We start from the raw sequence: 17529 nt of genomic DNA on the forward strand, positions 1-17529 counted from the left end.
TGGGTTATTCAAGATGATATTATTTTAACTCTGATGTATCCGGTTAATCTGAAATAGTTTGTGACTGTTTTCTAAATCTTCATTGCAAGGAGTTGAGGGTTCATTGGACTATCTTGACATGGTTAGATTGATACGTATTAATATTTTTAAGCTTGGTAGCGATTTATAGTTTTAATACAAGTATGTTAGTAAAACAAGTGTTATTTGTCTTTGATATTGTCGTACTAATTTATGATAAATAAATAAGTAAAACTATAATTTATAAATAAGTAAAACATTGACTCGACAAAGTGAATACTGTTCAAAAATATTGCAGTCGATGGATGATAATTTATATGGTTGGGATTTGGAGATTGATTAACAGAGATTTTGAAATTAATTGCGTTTGAATCTGTGTAGGGTAGCACGTGACTAAATGTGTCTACGAGCAGTGGCGGAAAAAAAAAAAAAAAAATTTATCGGAGGTTTTTTTTTTTCTCTTTAAATCGTAGCAATTTTTTGGCAAATATGGATGGATGTTTTTGGGTAATATATGAAAGTTTTTGGATAATATATGAATGTTTTTGGGTAAAATATGAAGATTTTTGACCAAAATACTAAGATTTTTAGACAAATAGGAGGCTTTAGGGGCAAATAGAAAGACTTTTAGACTAAAAAAAAAATCTACTAGGTCAAAATTAAAAAAATCCAAAATTTGCACTAAAAATTTTGAATTCACTTGGTGGGTGCCCCCACTTGTCCTTACTACTTCCGCATGTGTCCCTGCGATGGTAGCCTAGTGATTGGAGAACATGCAGCATACCGCGGTGGTCATGGGTTCAATCTCTGCCTCATGTCCCTTTAAGCATGGGTTACACGATTTTCCTTTCACATGTTAGTCGTGAGACCGGTCGGTGTGGGGCCGCTAGAGGGTCGATTTACCCTCTTTTTTTTTTTTTTACTTCCACCCCTGTGTCTACGAGTGATCAATATTAAAAGTCTAATGTTCCAACCATCAATCATCAATCATCAATCAATCAATTAAATTAAATAACATAAAATTGAAAACTTAGAGAGAAAAATATAGGAGGGCACAAGTTTGAAATGAATAGAGATTTTGAAGTGGGTAGGGAGCATATGTTGATTGCGAGCTGTAAATACTATGTAAAATAAAAGCAATTAGAAACAGAAATAAAGACAACGATAAAGATCATAAAAACATCATTATAAATCAAATCACACTATTTAGTAACTACCATTTGAATAACCATGATGGTGGTGTTGACATGGTAAGACCCCGACCTTTCAATATGAAGGTTGAGGGTTCGATTCCATGGAACTACCAAGTTATTCTCCCTCATGACCACGCAAATTCGCCTGCAATGACTCCGGGATGCTCGCAAAGTGAATGGTCGCCCTGAGATTAGTCAAAAAGGTTGGATACCCAGGTAAAAGAATAAACTACCATTTGAATATTGGCGGGTATATTATATATTATAACAAACACGAGTAAATTTCATCATCAGAGAAAAAAAATTCGGGCGATGTGGGGCAATGTGGTCATCAAATTCATCACTTGAGCTGACAACCATCGACACGCATCCTCCTCCACCAATTGCGCTTCAACAATGCCACAACGACCTCTTGTTCCGCAATAACCTCCATATCATACATCACATCGATATCCAATTCATCACATTGAGATCAAGCTAGTGATCTCTATTTTTTACTAATAAATCATATTTAACTTGTTTTTTAAACCTGTAAAAGAAAAAAAAGATTCCGTGTGACAATTTATGTAAATTTTTATAAGCAAAACCTTAGCAAAGTTTTTATATTTTTACCAGTTAGAGACAATTACAACTCGAATAGACCCATTTTACCTATAAACTGGTTGATATTGTCACATTCAGTGTTTACTGATTCGGGCTTCAAATTATATGGTTTCTTTGTCTCTCACATATATGATTCGCCATAGCTCTATATCTTGACCACGCTCATACTTATTTCCGAACTGTGGGATCTTTGTAACATCAATTCGTGTTCCAACAAAAGATCCACTTTGAACCTCATTCAGTTCCGCATAATCTGCTTTTGAAAAGTAACCAAAAAATAGTACTAACTATTACTCTGTATACGGTAATTAAGATTGCAAAACTAGCTGGACTAGGTAACGGGTCAAAATATTTTGTAACAGATTGACCCACAACTTTTTTGCCCAATGTTTAGTTTTATAATGAGTTAATGTGTTAGTCTGTAGATATGCAGACACACACTGATTCAAATAATAATAATAATTACTCATTTAATATTGAATATTGATAAAAACTAATTTTCTTTGATAAAATTATCCAACCGTATTTAACGTTTGAATACACTTTGGGTGACTTAAAAACTGATTTAACACGTTTCCTTTCTAATCAGATCTTTTAGCTTGACCCGTTTGAGATGCAACACAAATTAAATCAGCGCATTTTATATGTACATGGGTTATAATTGACACATCTAGAAAATGTATCGCTCTTAGATAAAGGGACCTTACCGCTTTCGTCCTTCACGTAACTTCGAAAACACGAGTAACCATTTGCAACGACATCAAGATCATCAAGACTGAAGTTGTAACGTTTTTCAAGAGCCAAATATAACACCTGAAATAAGAGGAACGCATTACGAGCTGCTGTAAACAAAAGCAGTGGTGAAAATTAAAATATGAAATCTAGTGGTAATCTCAGCCCAGTCATTTATGAATAGGTCAATATGGGTTATAGTTTATACCTAACTCAAAAGGTGAAAATCCTGCCAAATGTAAATTTGAAGGTCTTACATCAACCTAAACTTTTGTTTTAAAAATTAGTTTAAATTAGAGTTGCAATAAAAAAGTTTTGTAGTCCTATTTTATGCAATTATGCAATAACAGTAAAAGCGGACTCATAGTATTTAAGAGTTGACTAGACCTGTTTCGGCATGTGCTATAACTAGACTCACCCGTCTTGCCACCTCTCCCTTCATGTCCAAACATGGTGTCTTTTTACACCACTGTATCTTATTGAAACCCTTCTTATAAACATTACATCCTTTGAACTGGTACCTTGTTTTTACCGTGCGACATTAACCTTTTTAATGTACTGAATAATGCATCAGTGAGGTCATCACTGTAAATTACGTCAGCAGCTACCAGTAAAGATGCCTTCTCAAGTTCTTCAAGTTCTGATAGATTCCATGCATAACTATATTACAGAAGCCTAATCATAGGTTAGCAAACAAAGGTGCCTGTGAGAAATTTAGGTGTAGTATTTTTTTTTTTCCTGGTTTTGAAGACACCTTTGAACAGGGCCCAAGCCCACCACCACACAGATGATGTGGATATTTTGACCCATCTTATCTAATACAGTCATTTTGGTTGAAATTTGTCTAAAGTGTAAAGTGTAGTCTCTTCCCTCCACATCATTTTGTAAATACTTTTTTTTGTGAAAATTAAGAAGATATATCATCTCTTTTTAAAATAGTACAGTTACTGTCATCTAACACATCACTCATGTAAAAAAAAAAAAAAAAAAAAAAAAAACTGATATAGATGTCGCTGATATCACCTGTGACAAGAATCAGGGTTGCCTTGCGTAGGGGGCCATGAAGCCTTCCAATCAAGTTCGCGTACATAAACTGAAGTTTTAGAAGGTAGCATTGCAGAATTGAGACGCACATTGCTAGCACAATTATAAAGTATGTCGACCCCATGATCTCATGATGATAAATACAAATAAAAGCAATCAGAATACATAAATAAGAGGAGCTGTTATCAAGGTATTAGCGATGCTCTTTAAAAATAGGATGCGGCAAATTTGAGTTTTCGACCCACTTTTTTTTTATGTTTCATCTCTTTGGGATTATAGCAAACAAAATAAGTAGAATGATAAACAGGAGATCAGATGAGTTGAAATTTAACCCAAGTGTACCTATTATACATGCAACCTTTTATTTTATTTCTGTAGAAAATACGCAGATAAAACTTATAACATGGATGTGTAAATTGCAGTCATATTTAACACATTAAATGTATATAAAGTATTACGAGTTAAAAAAAAGACAGTGTGTTTAGGGTCAACCAAACCCAATATCCTGATCCAACCATTTCGACCGCCATAAAGAATTCCCAGTTAGGACTCATTAACTATCACACCTGATCAATCCATTTTGCTATCTCTACCTATGATCAAAACCAAGCATTATAATAAAGAATTCAAAACGTAGATGCATGAATACCTGTCAGAAAGACTGTTTTAGCAACTCGTGCAAGTAGCATACCAACCAAGCCTGGTAAACATAAAACAAAATCCTTTAAGTAAGCACTTGTGTCTCAGATCTATATAAATCGAGAACCACCAATTGCTAAAACAATTTGAGTACATCAAAATCTGTTAGACGCTAGTTGTTTATGGCCCTGAAGCAATTTTAATACTTCCTTTTTACTGGTGACAAACAATATCAATACCTAAATCTGATAGTAGACTTGAGGGTAAAATATTGATTCTTTACCCTTAATCTAACTTAGTGTGAAAGTATTTTACTTCCATTTCACACATTCTCTCAACTTTTACAAAAAGTAGCCTTCTAGTCATGTTACTAAATTACTTACGTGATTAGAATTATGCAAACAATTTAAAAGGTTCAATTACTGAATTTTAGAACTTAAAACTGCATAAGAATATCCAAACAGACAACACAGTCATTTTATTACATGTGATATTATCCTACTTGAACACGACTAGCTCACATGGAATTGTTAAAGTTTGCTTGAACATAAATAAGTGCTTTTTTGCATGAGGTCCACATTGACCATATACTACAAAATTATAGATATTTTAATTTCTACTGGATTCATTTAGCTTAACCAATTATTTCAGGATATGGTCCAAGAATAAAACGACGTGAGATAGTAAATGTTTTATGTAGCAAGAAACCAGCTAAAAAAACGTTGTAAAAAGCAAAATACGTATCATGATTACCTGTACCAGCACCAAGTTCTACAGCGACAATACCATCAAACTCAGATGAAGTGAACATCTTATGCAAAACAAAATCTGAGAGTACTAATTCAGCTCTCCAGACCTGATAACGGAGAACTATATTAGCCGTAACAAGTAAAAGGGTAATCAATATGACTATTTATTACCTGCAGACCAACATTTGGAATCGATGAGGTGATATTATGTTGAATAGCCATAACCAGCTTGTCTATCGAACGTTCTGAAAAATAAACGGTTTTTTTAGATATGTCCCTGTTTCATACAGTATTAAACACTGGCAAATTACTCCATATTGTATCGAAATTTGTTGGCACTTTTCCCATTGTATGTAACGAAGAAAAAAATAGTTCAGCCGTGTTATATAATCTAGCAGTGAATTTAAGGAAACAAACAACACGACTCTTATATAAACAAAGTAAGGTAAGTGCAACTTACTGTTGCGCCTAGGTAAAGCAAGATCACCATCATCATCCACACTAACTTCCTGCTGCTGCTTTAATTCAGTGATTTCTCGATATACATATTTGCTACCATTGTACTCCACATCTACTTATCAACATAAAAATAATCTTCAATCGAAACTAACATTAATGTTCTTGCTAAACTGTCAAATCGTAGAAACAGTTTTGTTTCAAACAAAATTATGCGGAGGTTGGTTTTAATGATATAAGCTGAGCTAAGGATCAGGAAACTTGGGCTCAGCTAGATTAATAACATATTTGAATCTAAGTTGGATAAATTCGAATTTGCGTTTGATCTCAAGTTCGAATAATTTGTCATCGTATGATGTCAATGTTGATGCTCTGTTTATAAATATTATTTTAAATAAATATAGTTTTTCAAGCTCATTTAAGAAATCGAGCGATGAAGTCGTTTCATAACTTAACCTTGAATTCGCATAAGCTCATCTGGTCTCACGTTCAAACCCTCTACAATTACATTTATTTAAATTTAAATTCTTATGAAATTAATTAAAATTTAAAAGGAAACTTCTGTTCGAACTCTAGGAGCTCGATAATCGCTCGACTCCATAACACCGATAATTTGAGCGACCTTTTTGCCACGTGTATTGTTAATGGAATAACAAATAATTTACAGACGACGTAAAAGGTAAAAAAAATTGAAATCGGAATGTGAAGAAGGTGACCTGGTGGAAGTGAGAAGGTGAAGTGAGAGACAAAAGGTTTAGAGTAATTAGGCGGACATCCTAAATGAATCTCGCTCATTACATGATCCTTGACGTCCGGTGCCGGAATTTCATGTGTTTGGCAGCCGTCCATTTTAACCCTGTTTTTTTCAGTCGCCGAAATACTAGTAGCTGGAGTACCCGATGAGGAAATTCGAGATATTTTTGGTCGGGTTAGGGCCGGGTAAATGGGTTTAGGGTGGGATTTTTAATTTATTAGTGGATCCGGATCCGGGTATGGTTTTAGACACCAACTCGATTAACCAGCTCGTATACTCGAAAAAAGACCCGAGTCCATATACCCGGCCCATATACCCGATTACCCGAACCGTATACCTGATTACTCGACCCGTATACCCGAAAAGAGAATTGAATACCCGTGATATAACCCATTTACCCAATAGTTCGTAAGTAAATGGGGATCCAAATACCCGTGGAAAAATCCGTTTACCCGATAGTTAGTATCGAAATGGGTACTCGACGGGTTCGAGTCCGGGTTTGGAACAGGTTATTCTAATCGGGTTCGGGTCTTGGATTACCTAAACTCGTCTCAAACCCGACCCGATGTCATCCCTTCTAGTAGCGTATATTTCTAATTTTATATTTATAGTCCTTCAACTATTTGATATGTGTAAATTCTTTACCAAATTTTACTTTTCAAGTTCAAATTTGGAGTAATAAATTATTTTTGTACTCCTTAATCCTTATACATTGTTGTAACACCCCATTTTCATTATGTATTAATTTATAATTATCCGAATTACGCTTTCTACCCTGCTCACTTAAAACTTTGCACAAAAGGTTTTTTTTTCTTGTAAAATTTAGTCCTTTTTCTAACAATGTCTAGTTAAAATTAGGTTGAAGGTTTTTCTCGAGCTGTACCTGAGAGGACGAGTAATCTGACCATTAGGGATGACAATGAATCTGAAAATATCCGAGATCCACGGGTATCCGTGCACGTGATAGGCGGATAAAATCAAAATTTTTTACCCGTGGGTGAGCGATGGATGTAATCTTGTGCCCGCTGACGGGTCGCGGGTGGGTGATGGATGTAATAGATCTGTTGCGGCTAAAATCCGATCCGAAAATCCGTAATACCCGTTTGAATAATCCACGGATATACTCGTTCTAGATGGGTGGAAATCACCACCTTGAATAAATGGTCAATAGGTAATAATTTACTTCGTATGAGTTTCTACATTCCTCATATTATTTTGGTATCGAACTTATTAGTAACTAGAGCACCCCACAACTACACATTACATGTATTATATAATCAAAGTAATTCGTCAACCTACTGTATGATTTATTTTAGTAACTAAATTTTGATACTTAATTTTGAACATTGTAGCTTCGCATATATTCATTTTATTATATCATAAACCTAGGTATGTGATTGAATGGTGTTTTACATGTCACTTTGAATTATGTAATAATATTTATTTTTTATTTTTGAATACTTTAATTTACATAAACTTCATGAACAAGATCCGTGGGTAAACCCGCAATCAACGAATATCCGTAGGTACGGGCATGGATCTAAAAATAAATCCGTTAACCAAGATTCGCGGGCTAATGGATCATTAAAATATCAGCGGGTGCGGGTGATGGATGTAGTGGATCCGCGCCCACGACCCGCGGGTGCCATCCCTACTGACCATATTCTCTTATGTACACAGCCTAACAGAATTACTTCCTGGCTGTTTCCAACATTTCCTTGGCCACCACAAAATATTCATCCTAGGATTCGAATTCGTGACCTCTTGTAAGGAACTCAAGGCCTAACAACTATCTTGTGATAATCAAATCACCCTAACAATTTCTAGTTAACGAACGCATTATAAATTATAAATAATAAATTAATACCCTATGAAAATGAAAATGAGGTGTTACAATTGTGCAACAATATAAACACTTGTTGATATTCAAATGACCCATTTTTATTATATATACAGATACTACATATTACAATATATACACCATATGAATCATTTAAACATAACTGTCAACCTCAAACATTCTTTTTAATTAGATTTTTGCCTATGAGCTGCAAACTGAGCTATAATATCATCATAATTGGGAAGCTTAGGATGAACAGGTCCTGTTGGCGGGCTCACGGTTGAATGTGACTTCACTCGCGATGGATCACCACCCATTATTCGCCGTCTTCTCTTTACCCTTGTGTTCTCCCCATTTTCAACATTAGGGTGATTTGAGACTTCTACATTTTCTTTGTTAGAATCTTGTCTTTGTTTTTCTTTAGTTGAATTAGAAGAGGTGGTGTAATTTGTTTCCTTTTTGTTAGGATCGTTTTTAACGTAAGGTGGCGGGAGTAGTCTAAAAAATAATGATGGTTTTGATTTAGTTGAGTCGTCCGAAGAATTTGAACTTGAACTTGAACTTGAACTTTTTTCTGGACTTGTACTGGTTTCTCGGCTGGTCGAGAGTAAACTAGTGGTTCTTGTCCAGTAATCAAAAAGGCGTTGACGCATATTTTCTGTTTGTTTTTCAATATCAGTACGGTGATGATCATTGTTGTCGTTTTTATCTTGGTTTCGTGTTTCTTGTATGTTAACCAACCACCCATTTTCATGGTCAGTTATACGATACTCTGTGTCTTGATCGCCATTAACATTTTGGGACAAACCCTAAAAAAAAGTAGGTAGACATTAGGCGGCTTTTGACTTGTTTCACATGTTTCATTTTTATCTAATAACTTCAAGATATGTTCAACAACAATGGCGGATCTAGGATCTACTAGCACATAATTAACTAAAGCATACAAAATACATAAGTAGGTAATATGAAAACAAATCGCCAAAAAAGTTACTGTCCCTAAAATGCATAAAATTTCATAAGCAACTAATTACTGTATCTGAGCTAACAACTAAGGTTAAAAATTGACATCCCAGATAAATGGGATCCAATAAACGATATAGGTAACACGTCAAACTGATCTGAATCTTACATTATAGGATAAAGGTGGTCTGTATGGTATCTGTTCTAATGATTTGCAATCCCATTCGACACCATGCTCTAACGCGATCTCTTGCATCAACTGAATCTTCATCTCCTTTGTGGGACGTTCTGGATTTAACAAATTAACAAACTGACAAAATAAGAAGTATTAGCTTTATGTATAACTACATTTGTGTTACGAAAAACTACTCCTATATCATATTGTATCATACATTACCATTTTTTGGTATTAGAATTTTCTACTTTTTTCTATACATAGATTAACAAGAATGATAAAGTTTTTTTTTTTTTTTTTTTTTTTACCAAAGTCGATAAAAGAAGCCGACCTCTTTGTTAACAAAAGATTCAAAGGAATCCCCGTATTTATTAAAAAACAAGCTTCTAAGCGCACGCAATTCTGGTAAATCGCCTATTCTTGCAGCTGCATACACCATAGAAGATACGGCTTCTTTGCATTCCTCCGGGCATTCACTATGTACCACAAAAAAGTGTATACATATAACCTTATTTAAACTAATTTGAACTACATTTAAAGATAATGACGTATTACTGGATAAAAAAACACATTAAAACCTTTGGTCATCCATGGTTATGAGATGGTTTAAGAGGAGTGTGCAAAATTGCTGAATGAAGTCATAACATAATGACCGTATTTGGTCAAGATATAGTCTTCCCACCTGTTTTTGTCAATAAAAGTGATTAGCAACCATGACCTAATTATGTCATTATCTTTGAGTCAGTAGAATTTAAAGCCTGGACCAAAACTGGAATCCTGGATCATTTATAAGTAAATCCAGTTAAAATTTAACCAAGAATATAAGGTTAAAACTGACGTTTATTTAACCAAGAATATAAGGTTAAAACTGATGTTTATTAAACGTATCTTAAATCCAACAAAAATTCAAATTAGACAATTATTTTGAGACGAATGCAGTAAAATTTGTATCGTAGAGGTACTTAACGAAACCTACAAATACAAATAAATATAAACTTCTTTTCTAATGTTACATTTAACCACAGCTGGTTAAACTAAAGAAACTGTATCTTTTGTCATTATCTATTTGAGTGAACTTTTTTGTGTGAAAATCAAGTGAGCATAGCATTGTTCTAAATAAAAATTTTAAAAAATGCAAGAAGCATTTACCCTTCCATAGGCATCATGATCAAGACCAAGTTTCAAAAGCTCAGCAATATCGCTCCGCAAATACTTTATCATTGCATTTCGTCTCCTCTTGATCAACTCAATTCGCATCAATGTCAAGTCGATTTTTCCTTTGCTAATGTCACAAAAGATTCAAAATAAACGAACCATGAAAACATCACGAAAATAAAACAAAATCCATAAATCAGTAACTGACCATTTTAAGTGAAACTTGCGTTTATTAGACCATTTCTCAAACATATTTGCAAAGAACTTCATGATCCTTGCATGCGTTTAAGATATAATATCAGTAAGTTCGAGTTTAAAATATTATTCGCTATAATATCAGGAGGAAAGAAACTTTTTGCTGTTAGAATGTGAATCAAGCCACACAAAGGATCCCCCGTTAGGAAAAGTATGGTTTGTAATGAACAAAAAAGATCAAATAAAGCAAAGAATATATGTAAGATTGGGTTAGAAATTTTATATACTTTTATTTATATTGATTATATATTGAGTAGAGTTGTAATTAAAATGATAATACGGTACAAATTCCGTGCTCCTTTTGGTGCCCTTTGGGATTCATATTTACTTTTTAACTCGAGTTTTTCTTTTAGAAAGTATCAATTCTCAATAAAGTTAATATTACCTTTTTAATTGCCCATAAACGAGGATGATGTTTTACAAGTGAACGGTAAGATAACGTCCTAAGTGAACGATGATGTGCTTGTGAGAGGTGTAAATGAGTGAAGTCGACCTCGAGTTCGGCTAGAATCCGAGCTCAGTTCATTTATAGTTCAAAGAGTTAAAGTTCGAACTCTATATTTTTATGCTCGAGTTCGTTTCGTTTGAAATTATGCAAGCTCGATCTCAGCTCAAGTCCGACTTGTATATATATTTGATACTTATTGTTCACTCTGTCCCAAATTGACTTTTAAATATATCTGATACTTATCCCAGCTTTGATTTTAAATATATTTGTTTGTGTTATATAATATTTTATGAAAATTGTGTCAATAAAAACACATTTAAAACCTAGTTCATATGTATTTCTTCAAAAAAATTGTGAAAGAAAGACTCTAAAAGTCAAATGGGACAATTATTTTTGAAGAGGATGAAGTATACAATTAGCATATTATTAGAGCATAACATAATGCACAATTCACTCGGTAGCAGGTCTCGCGTTCGGAGGACTTGATTACCCGAGGTTTTACCTTCTATGGGGGAGCCAATGTGCTCGTTCATATGAGGGTTTCATCGCTTACAAAAAAAAGTATAAATTATATTTAAATAAAAATTAAACTTTATAAATGAAAAACTCATTTAGACTAGAAAACTTGTTCGATCTCGATGTAAAAAACTCAAACTCGTTTAAACGAGCTCTATAACACAAATTTGCTACACAACAAGCACAAGAAGACAACCAAACAAGATACTTACAAAAAATAAAACAAAATGAAAACCGAGGAATCATCCCATCAAACAAATCATTCATACATTTCAAAAAAATTTCAAATTCAACACTAACCTTCTTGAGTTTAAAATAGGCTTGAGAAGCTTGTCGTTCACTTTGAAGAATCAAATAGCTTTGCCTGAGCGGTCAGAAAAGGAGAAGTCCATATCTAACTCCGTCGCTAAATTAAAACTCGGATCATCATCCTCTTCAACTACTTATTCTTTAATTTACAACCAACAACCGAACTCGAGACGGGGGAAGATGATGTCCGGGATGAGTGTAAACGATCTTGGACCTTAGATTAAACGTTGTATCTAGATTAAAGGCGGAAAACAATAACCTAGAGTGAATCGAATACTAGTTTCACTTAGGGATCAATCTAACCAATGAAATATTGATAGAATCGACGCTTAGATGAGTGTATTCGGTTGGGGTATGGTCTGGGACAATGATCACATCAATAAACGACGGCTAGAGGGTGTAGGGTGTGTAACCTAACAATGAAACCCAAAATCCGTATTTATATATAATCACAGTGACCATCGGCCGGTGGTCTCTGACCTACGGCCGATGGTGATAGTCCCTCGACCGATGGTCTTTACCATCGGTCGATGGTCTGAGCAGCCAACCAAACTGCTCGAACCATTTCACGTCATTATATTAAACAATCCAAACACAATGTATTAATGACGTAGTCCTTACACGACTGAAATAGACAATACAATACGAATATAACTTATTACAAAATAGAACTCGGGATTTTGCACCAACAAACTCCCCCTAAGACCTAGTTCTATATCAAAAGTCTTCAGTCGTCATCCAATTCATTCGTATGGATCGATTACCATGTTGTTCAAGTAACACAGCTTAGCTACTTTCACATACTGTTCAGCCTGCACCTTGTTCTCTCGTCGATAAAGCATACGGTTATAGTACAACGTGAAAATATCAGCCTCGGTACAGTTTCTTAACCAAATCGGATCCAACACACGAATGCACTCAATATCATTCTCATTCACCTTATCCAAAACAATCACAGCTTCTTCAGAACGATCATCATAAAACCACCATCTGAACCTCTGACTCCAATTTTGCGGCAATTTCCTCAATGGTACCTTCTTCATAGTCTTTGCCCGCTTGTACTTTACAATTCTTCGAGATTCACCAGTTCTAGGATTAACTTTGAAACTGATCCTAGGAAACTGTGGCCTAAAACCTTCCCAATTCTTCGAATTAAAAGCAATTCGAATCTTCTTCACCAGCAACGAAGATCGGTCGTTCATTCCACAATACAGCATTCTCAACCTGGCAATTTGCATTAGCTCAAAGTACAGTAGTGACTTGAATTCGTGACCATGTTTGAAATAATCAACGCCAAACTCTCGCTTAACTGCAAACATGTTGAATTCTTCAATGTAAGCCCAGGCTAGAATTCTCCCTTTCGCACTCTTTCTCAGATTAATCATCTTCAAATACTTCGGCTCAAGCTTCGGTTTCTCACAATACTTTCTAATCCTCAACATATCTCTCCAATCAACTTCCAACTTTTCAGTTCTTTCCTTATGATATTTAACTGGCAAAAATCCTTCAGGCAGGACTTCTGTTCGTTCTTTCTCTTTACACTTTCGATCCAAAAGTTCATCATTTGTTCTAAACAACTCCTCAAAACCAGGAAGATCCTCATTCTTATCATTTTGATATGTAGGAAAATCTTCATGAGTAACATCCTCAACTAAATCATCTATATCTCTATCACTAAAACCCTCTGTAACCTCAGGGCCAAAAGAATCATCCTCAGATGGAGAATCGTCGGACTGTACGTCAGCAGCTTTAGCTTCCTCTTGCTCTAGACGCACCAGTTCATCCAGCTCTTCTCTAGAGAGGTTGTGAGGGATCTCTCCCTCTTCTAGTTCATCATAAACAACAAAATGCTTGAGCTCATCCTGTTTAGAAAAGAAATCACTTAAACTATAATCAATTTTAAGAGGAATTACTGACAGTGCTGTAGCTTTGGAGGAACCAGGAGCCTCCACCATTCGGTTATCAGTCTCATCCTCAGGCATCTCAACCAGATCAAACTTCTCTTCCCACGTAGTCATCTTAGCCAGAGCTGATGCAGCCAACTCCTTAGCTTGAGAAGCTTCTCTTTTCGCATCAGTTAATAACAACGATTGATCACCAACTTTTCTTTGCAGCAGGTCAACTTGCAGCGATAGCCGTGTAACATCCTCAGACTTAACACGATTCTCCTCCTTCAACTGCTCAATCTTCTCATCCATTTCCTTCCTCATTCTCAAGTTGTCAGCCATAGCTTGAACATATAAATCATTCAAATTGCGGAGAGTTGAGGAACTAACACCTCCTTCAGTTCCAGCATGAATCGGAGCTTCCGGAGTAGGAGTAGAAACAGTCTCTTGGGAGACTTGTTGAACCACGGGTGGTGACTGTTGTGTTGAAAGACGTTGTTGTTGTGAAGTTTGTTGTCCTTGAGTCTGCGGTGTCAGTGTTACTGGTTGAGTTCCAGCTGATGATCCACCAGCATCTTTGTAAACCAACTTGAACCTCCTTTTCAACTTAAGCTTTGTTGAAACCTGAGAACTCTCATCTTCAACCATTCTCCTTTTTGATCCCCTGGAAACTTCCTCAACACCAACATTAGGATTAACATCACCAGTCTCATCAACTAATCCACCAGCACCTGACCCACCAGCAGCTTGAGTATTCACTGGTTGTTCCACTTCTTCATCACTATTCGCTCCCTCAAAATCAGGCTCTCGATCAGATAAGCTATTTTCATTTCTCCACTTCTTCCCTGGAGGACACTGATAAGTTTCTTTCGCAAGATGACACACAAGTTTGCCATCATCTGCACTTTTCATCTGATTCAGTCGATTGAAAGTAATATCTGTCATATGTTTCAATTCAATGACATCTTTCCTCAATCTAGGCAAATCAACAGTTTGTCGATTGATCATAATTTGTAAGAACCTCGGATAAATCAGATATGACTTGCTCATCACATTCTCCACCAGTAGATCAAAGATAACCCCCGAGAAATTGAAATCAGCCTTCAAAACCAATGCAGCAAACATTCCTTGATAGATCTCGCTCAGTTCATCAAACCCTCCTTGTAACGGACTTAAACACCTCAGGACAACAAGTGACAAATATCTATATGGTGGAGTGAATCCACTTCTTTTAATCGTTGCTCTCGTGATATCACCAGCATATTTGCATCTTAACACACATCCAGTAATCTTTGTCTTTGACAGCTTCTTCGGCATGTTCTCATCATCCTCGAACAAGAAAATGTTTCGAATCGTATCTTCAGATATCTTAATCTCCTGACCACAAATAGTACTAACAATAACATTCCTGTCATCTACGGTCTCAACCCTTGCATGTTCCCAGAACTCTCTCTGATGTGAGTAATATGCCGTACAGGGCATAGAAATAGCTGCAAATACTCTTGAACGTTTCAGAAACTCGATTACGCCCTTGTATTTACCAGCATTGGGACCTTTCTCATTTAGACAAGCTGTGAGATTGGAACCACTGTTAGCTTTCAATCCCGGAAGATCAATAGAAAACGGACCCCCCGATGACTCAGTATCAGATTCATGTGCAACGTTTTCTGGATCAGCTTGAACACCTGACATTATGAAAATAACTGCAAACACAATTCAAATCAGCACAGAGTATTCATGACTTATTAGACACCACATGGTGGTCCTAACAAAATATATTTCATCATTCAGTCTATGAGATCAATATCACAATTACACGTTCGAAGTATGATTATTACAGACATAGAATAGTGTATCAATGCTAACAGACTAGCATCATCAAATTACATATCAAGCTGAAAATACATAATAACAAAGACAAACACAGAAACATAAACTCAGAAACACTTATCCCACAATGGGATTCTCTGGCACTAGCTTTTCCTCATATTGAACCACACCAAGTTTCTCAAACACATTATGCAATAAGGCTTCATACGGAAATGGTTCTTCCATCTCAAGAAAATATTTCATTACATGAATGAGGAAGTGGCACATATTCACTTGAATACCCTCTATTAGGCAATACAAAAGCAGAGCTTCAGTACCAGACAATAAATTATCTCCTTCTCTCCTAAAGGTCACATTACTTTTGATTATTCTCAAGTGTATCTCATATTGTTGTAACACCTCGTCGTCACTAATCTCAACCCTACCAGCATTGACTACTTTCCCTTGCTTGCATAACCTTGCAATTATGTCAGACAGTTTGAATCTGTTGGGAATCTTTCGTAGATCTTTGCTAGGATACAATATTTTAACCCCAGTGTACGGTATATTTAACAGATTTGAGAATTCCTCCATGGTCCACTTATACTGTTGGTCAAATAAGCCTGAGTGGACAAATTTCTTCTTGCTATCTTCTAAGGCAACATTGGCATAAAAATCCCACAGTAATTCAGGACAGAAGTAATCCCCGATGTCTAAGAAAGCTTGACACCCAATCTGTTCCCAAGGACTATAGGTCTGTCGAGTCGCAATGACCTTTTGTTCCACTAAGATGGGTCGTCCACTAGCTAGAATTCTCCTACGGTCGATGTTAAACATCCATTGCCCAACAAAGGAACCACCTGACATTCTAATACAGACTACAAGCACTAGCATTAGATAGGCATAACAAATATTATCAAAAACCTAAAATTCATTCAGATTTAAACATAAAAATTCACCATCGGTCCAATTAAGTGACCATCGGTCGATGGACTGGACCATCGGTCCGATGGTCTAGACCTACGACAGTTGGTCTAAACCACATCAACAAACTGATCAACTGGAGACCTACGGCCGAGTGACGAGTCATACGGCCGAGTGTAAGACACCATCGATCGATGGTCAGAGACCATCGGCCGGAGGTAGTTCATCAGATCTGTTTCACCCAATAATTCAATTCGATCAATCCGTTGTTTCTGGTTCGAATCCTGATCATAATAGTTGCTAAAGGGGCCGATTACCACATATACATCAACAATTTGAACAGATAACAAACAAAAATCACTCGATTGAAGGTTTAAACTTTGAATACAAAATTAACGATTTAGAACAGATGGAAACGAGTTAGTGTACCTTGTTAATGGCGCTGGAATCACACAAGAAAGATGCACAAAACACACGAACAAAAACTCTTTTCTCTTTCACTTGAAAATCGATGGTAAAATCACACAAAATTGCACCAAGTGACTGACCCGATTGACTTTGGGTCCTTTTATACCCTGTCAGTGACCCTCTGCTGATGGTCTAAATCTTCGGCCCGATGGTCCAGTCACTCGGTTGAGTGTCTTAGTCCTTCGGCCGAAGGTAATTTCAGTCGGCCGGTGGTCTAGGATTTGAAAAATTTAAAACTTAACACTTTTCACATTCAAACTTTACCTTCTTTTTCAGATTCACTCCCTTTGTGACTGATATCCACAGTATAAGTCAAACACGCTTTGTTCCTTTAAGCTCCAAACAATTTAATCAATTTTAACGAAAAACATAGGATCCTTTCACAGTAAACCTTTCCGAGAACTGAGTTGTTTGGCCTAATACATAAACAGAAATGCACATGCAACTAATCTTATGAATGCAAATAATCTCATATATGCATGCACATGCAAATACACAAAGCAAATTACAGTACAAGATCCAATGTGTCATGATTATCAACATAATAACAGCAACAGTTAACCTTTTAGATCTGCAATAAATCAACTTCTAACATC

At 35.8% G+C, this 17529-nt stretch overlaps 1 protein-coding gene across 3 annotated transcripts; it reads right to left on the minus strand.

Moving 5' to 3' along the window:
* Positions 1 to 1281: 1281 nt before the first annotated feature.
* On the minus strand, positions 1282 to 6338 carry LOC139894166 (uncharacterized). Of its 3 annotated transcripts, XR_011774841.1 has the most exons (10): positions 6151 to 6338; positions 5439 to 5549; positions 5150 to 5223; positions 4983 to 5085; positions 4240 to 4290; positions 3570 to 3717; positions 3068 to 3206; positions 2522 to 2627; positions 1863 to 2067; positions 1282 to 1740 (listed from the first exon to the last, which is right to left on the minus strand). XR_011774841.1 is itself a non-coding variant. In XM_071877368.1 (9 exons), exons 1-9 carry the CDS (start codon positions 6281 to 6283, stop codon positions 1916 to 1918), a joined length of 939 nt encoding a protein of 312 aa, XP_071733469.1. In that variant the 5' UTR covers positions 6284 to 6338; the 3' UTR covers positions 1747 to 1915. The 3 variants fall into 3 exon arrangements, 2 of the variants coding, with proteins under 2 accessions (XP_071733469.1, XP_071733468.1); XM_071877368.1 differs by lacking the exon at positions 1282 to 1740 and having other exon boundaries at positions 1747 to 2067; positions 3570 to 3639; XM_071877367.1 differs by lacking the exon at positions 1282 to 1740 and having other exon boundaries at positions 1747 to 2067.
* Between the last annotated feature and the right edge of the window lie 11191 nt (positions 6339 to 17529).

Source organism: Rutidosis leptorrhynchoides, chromosome 2, assembly GCF_046630445.1.
Source record: "Rutidosis leptorrhynchoides isolate AG116_Rl617_1_P2 chromosome 2, CSIRO_AGI_Rlap_v1, whole genome shotgun sequence".
In the NCBI taxonomy this organism is placed as follows: domain Eukaryota; kingdom Viridiplantae; phylum Streptophyta; class Magnoliopsida; order Asterales; family Asteraceae; genus Rutidosis; species Rutidosis leptorrhynchoides.

What these genes read in the sequence shown, in the direction of transcription:
- LOC139894166 (XM_071877367.1), bottom strand. Translation starts at nt 6,283, where the DNA reads ATGGACGGCTGCCAAACACATGAAATTCCGGCACCGGACGTCAAGGAT. An exon ending in CACCTTCTCACTTCCACCAG is followed by an intron (nt 5,550 to 6,150) that starts GTCACCTTCTTC and finishes GTTGATAAGTAG; the next exon opens with ATGTGGAGTACAATGGTAGC. An exon ending in AGAACTTGGTGCTGGTACAG is followed by an intron (nt 4,291 to 4,982) that starts GTAATCATGATA and finishes TATGTTTACCAG; the next exon opens with GCTTGGTTGGTATGCTACTT.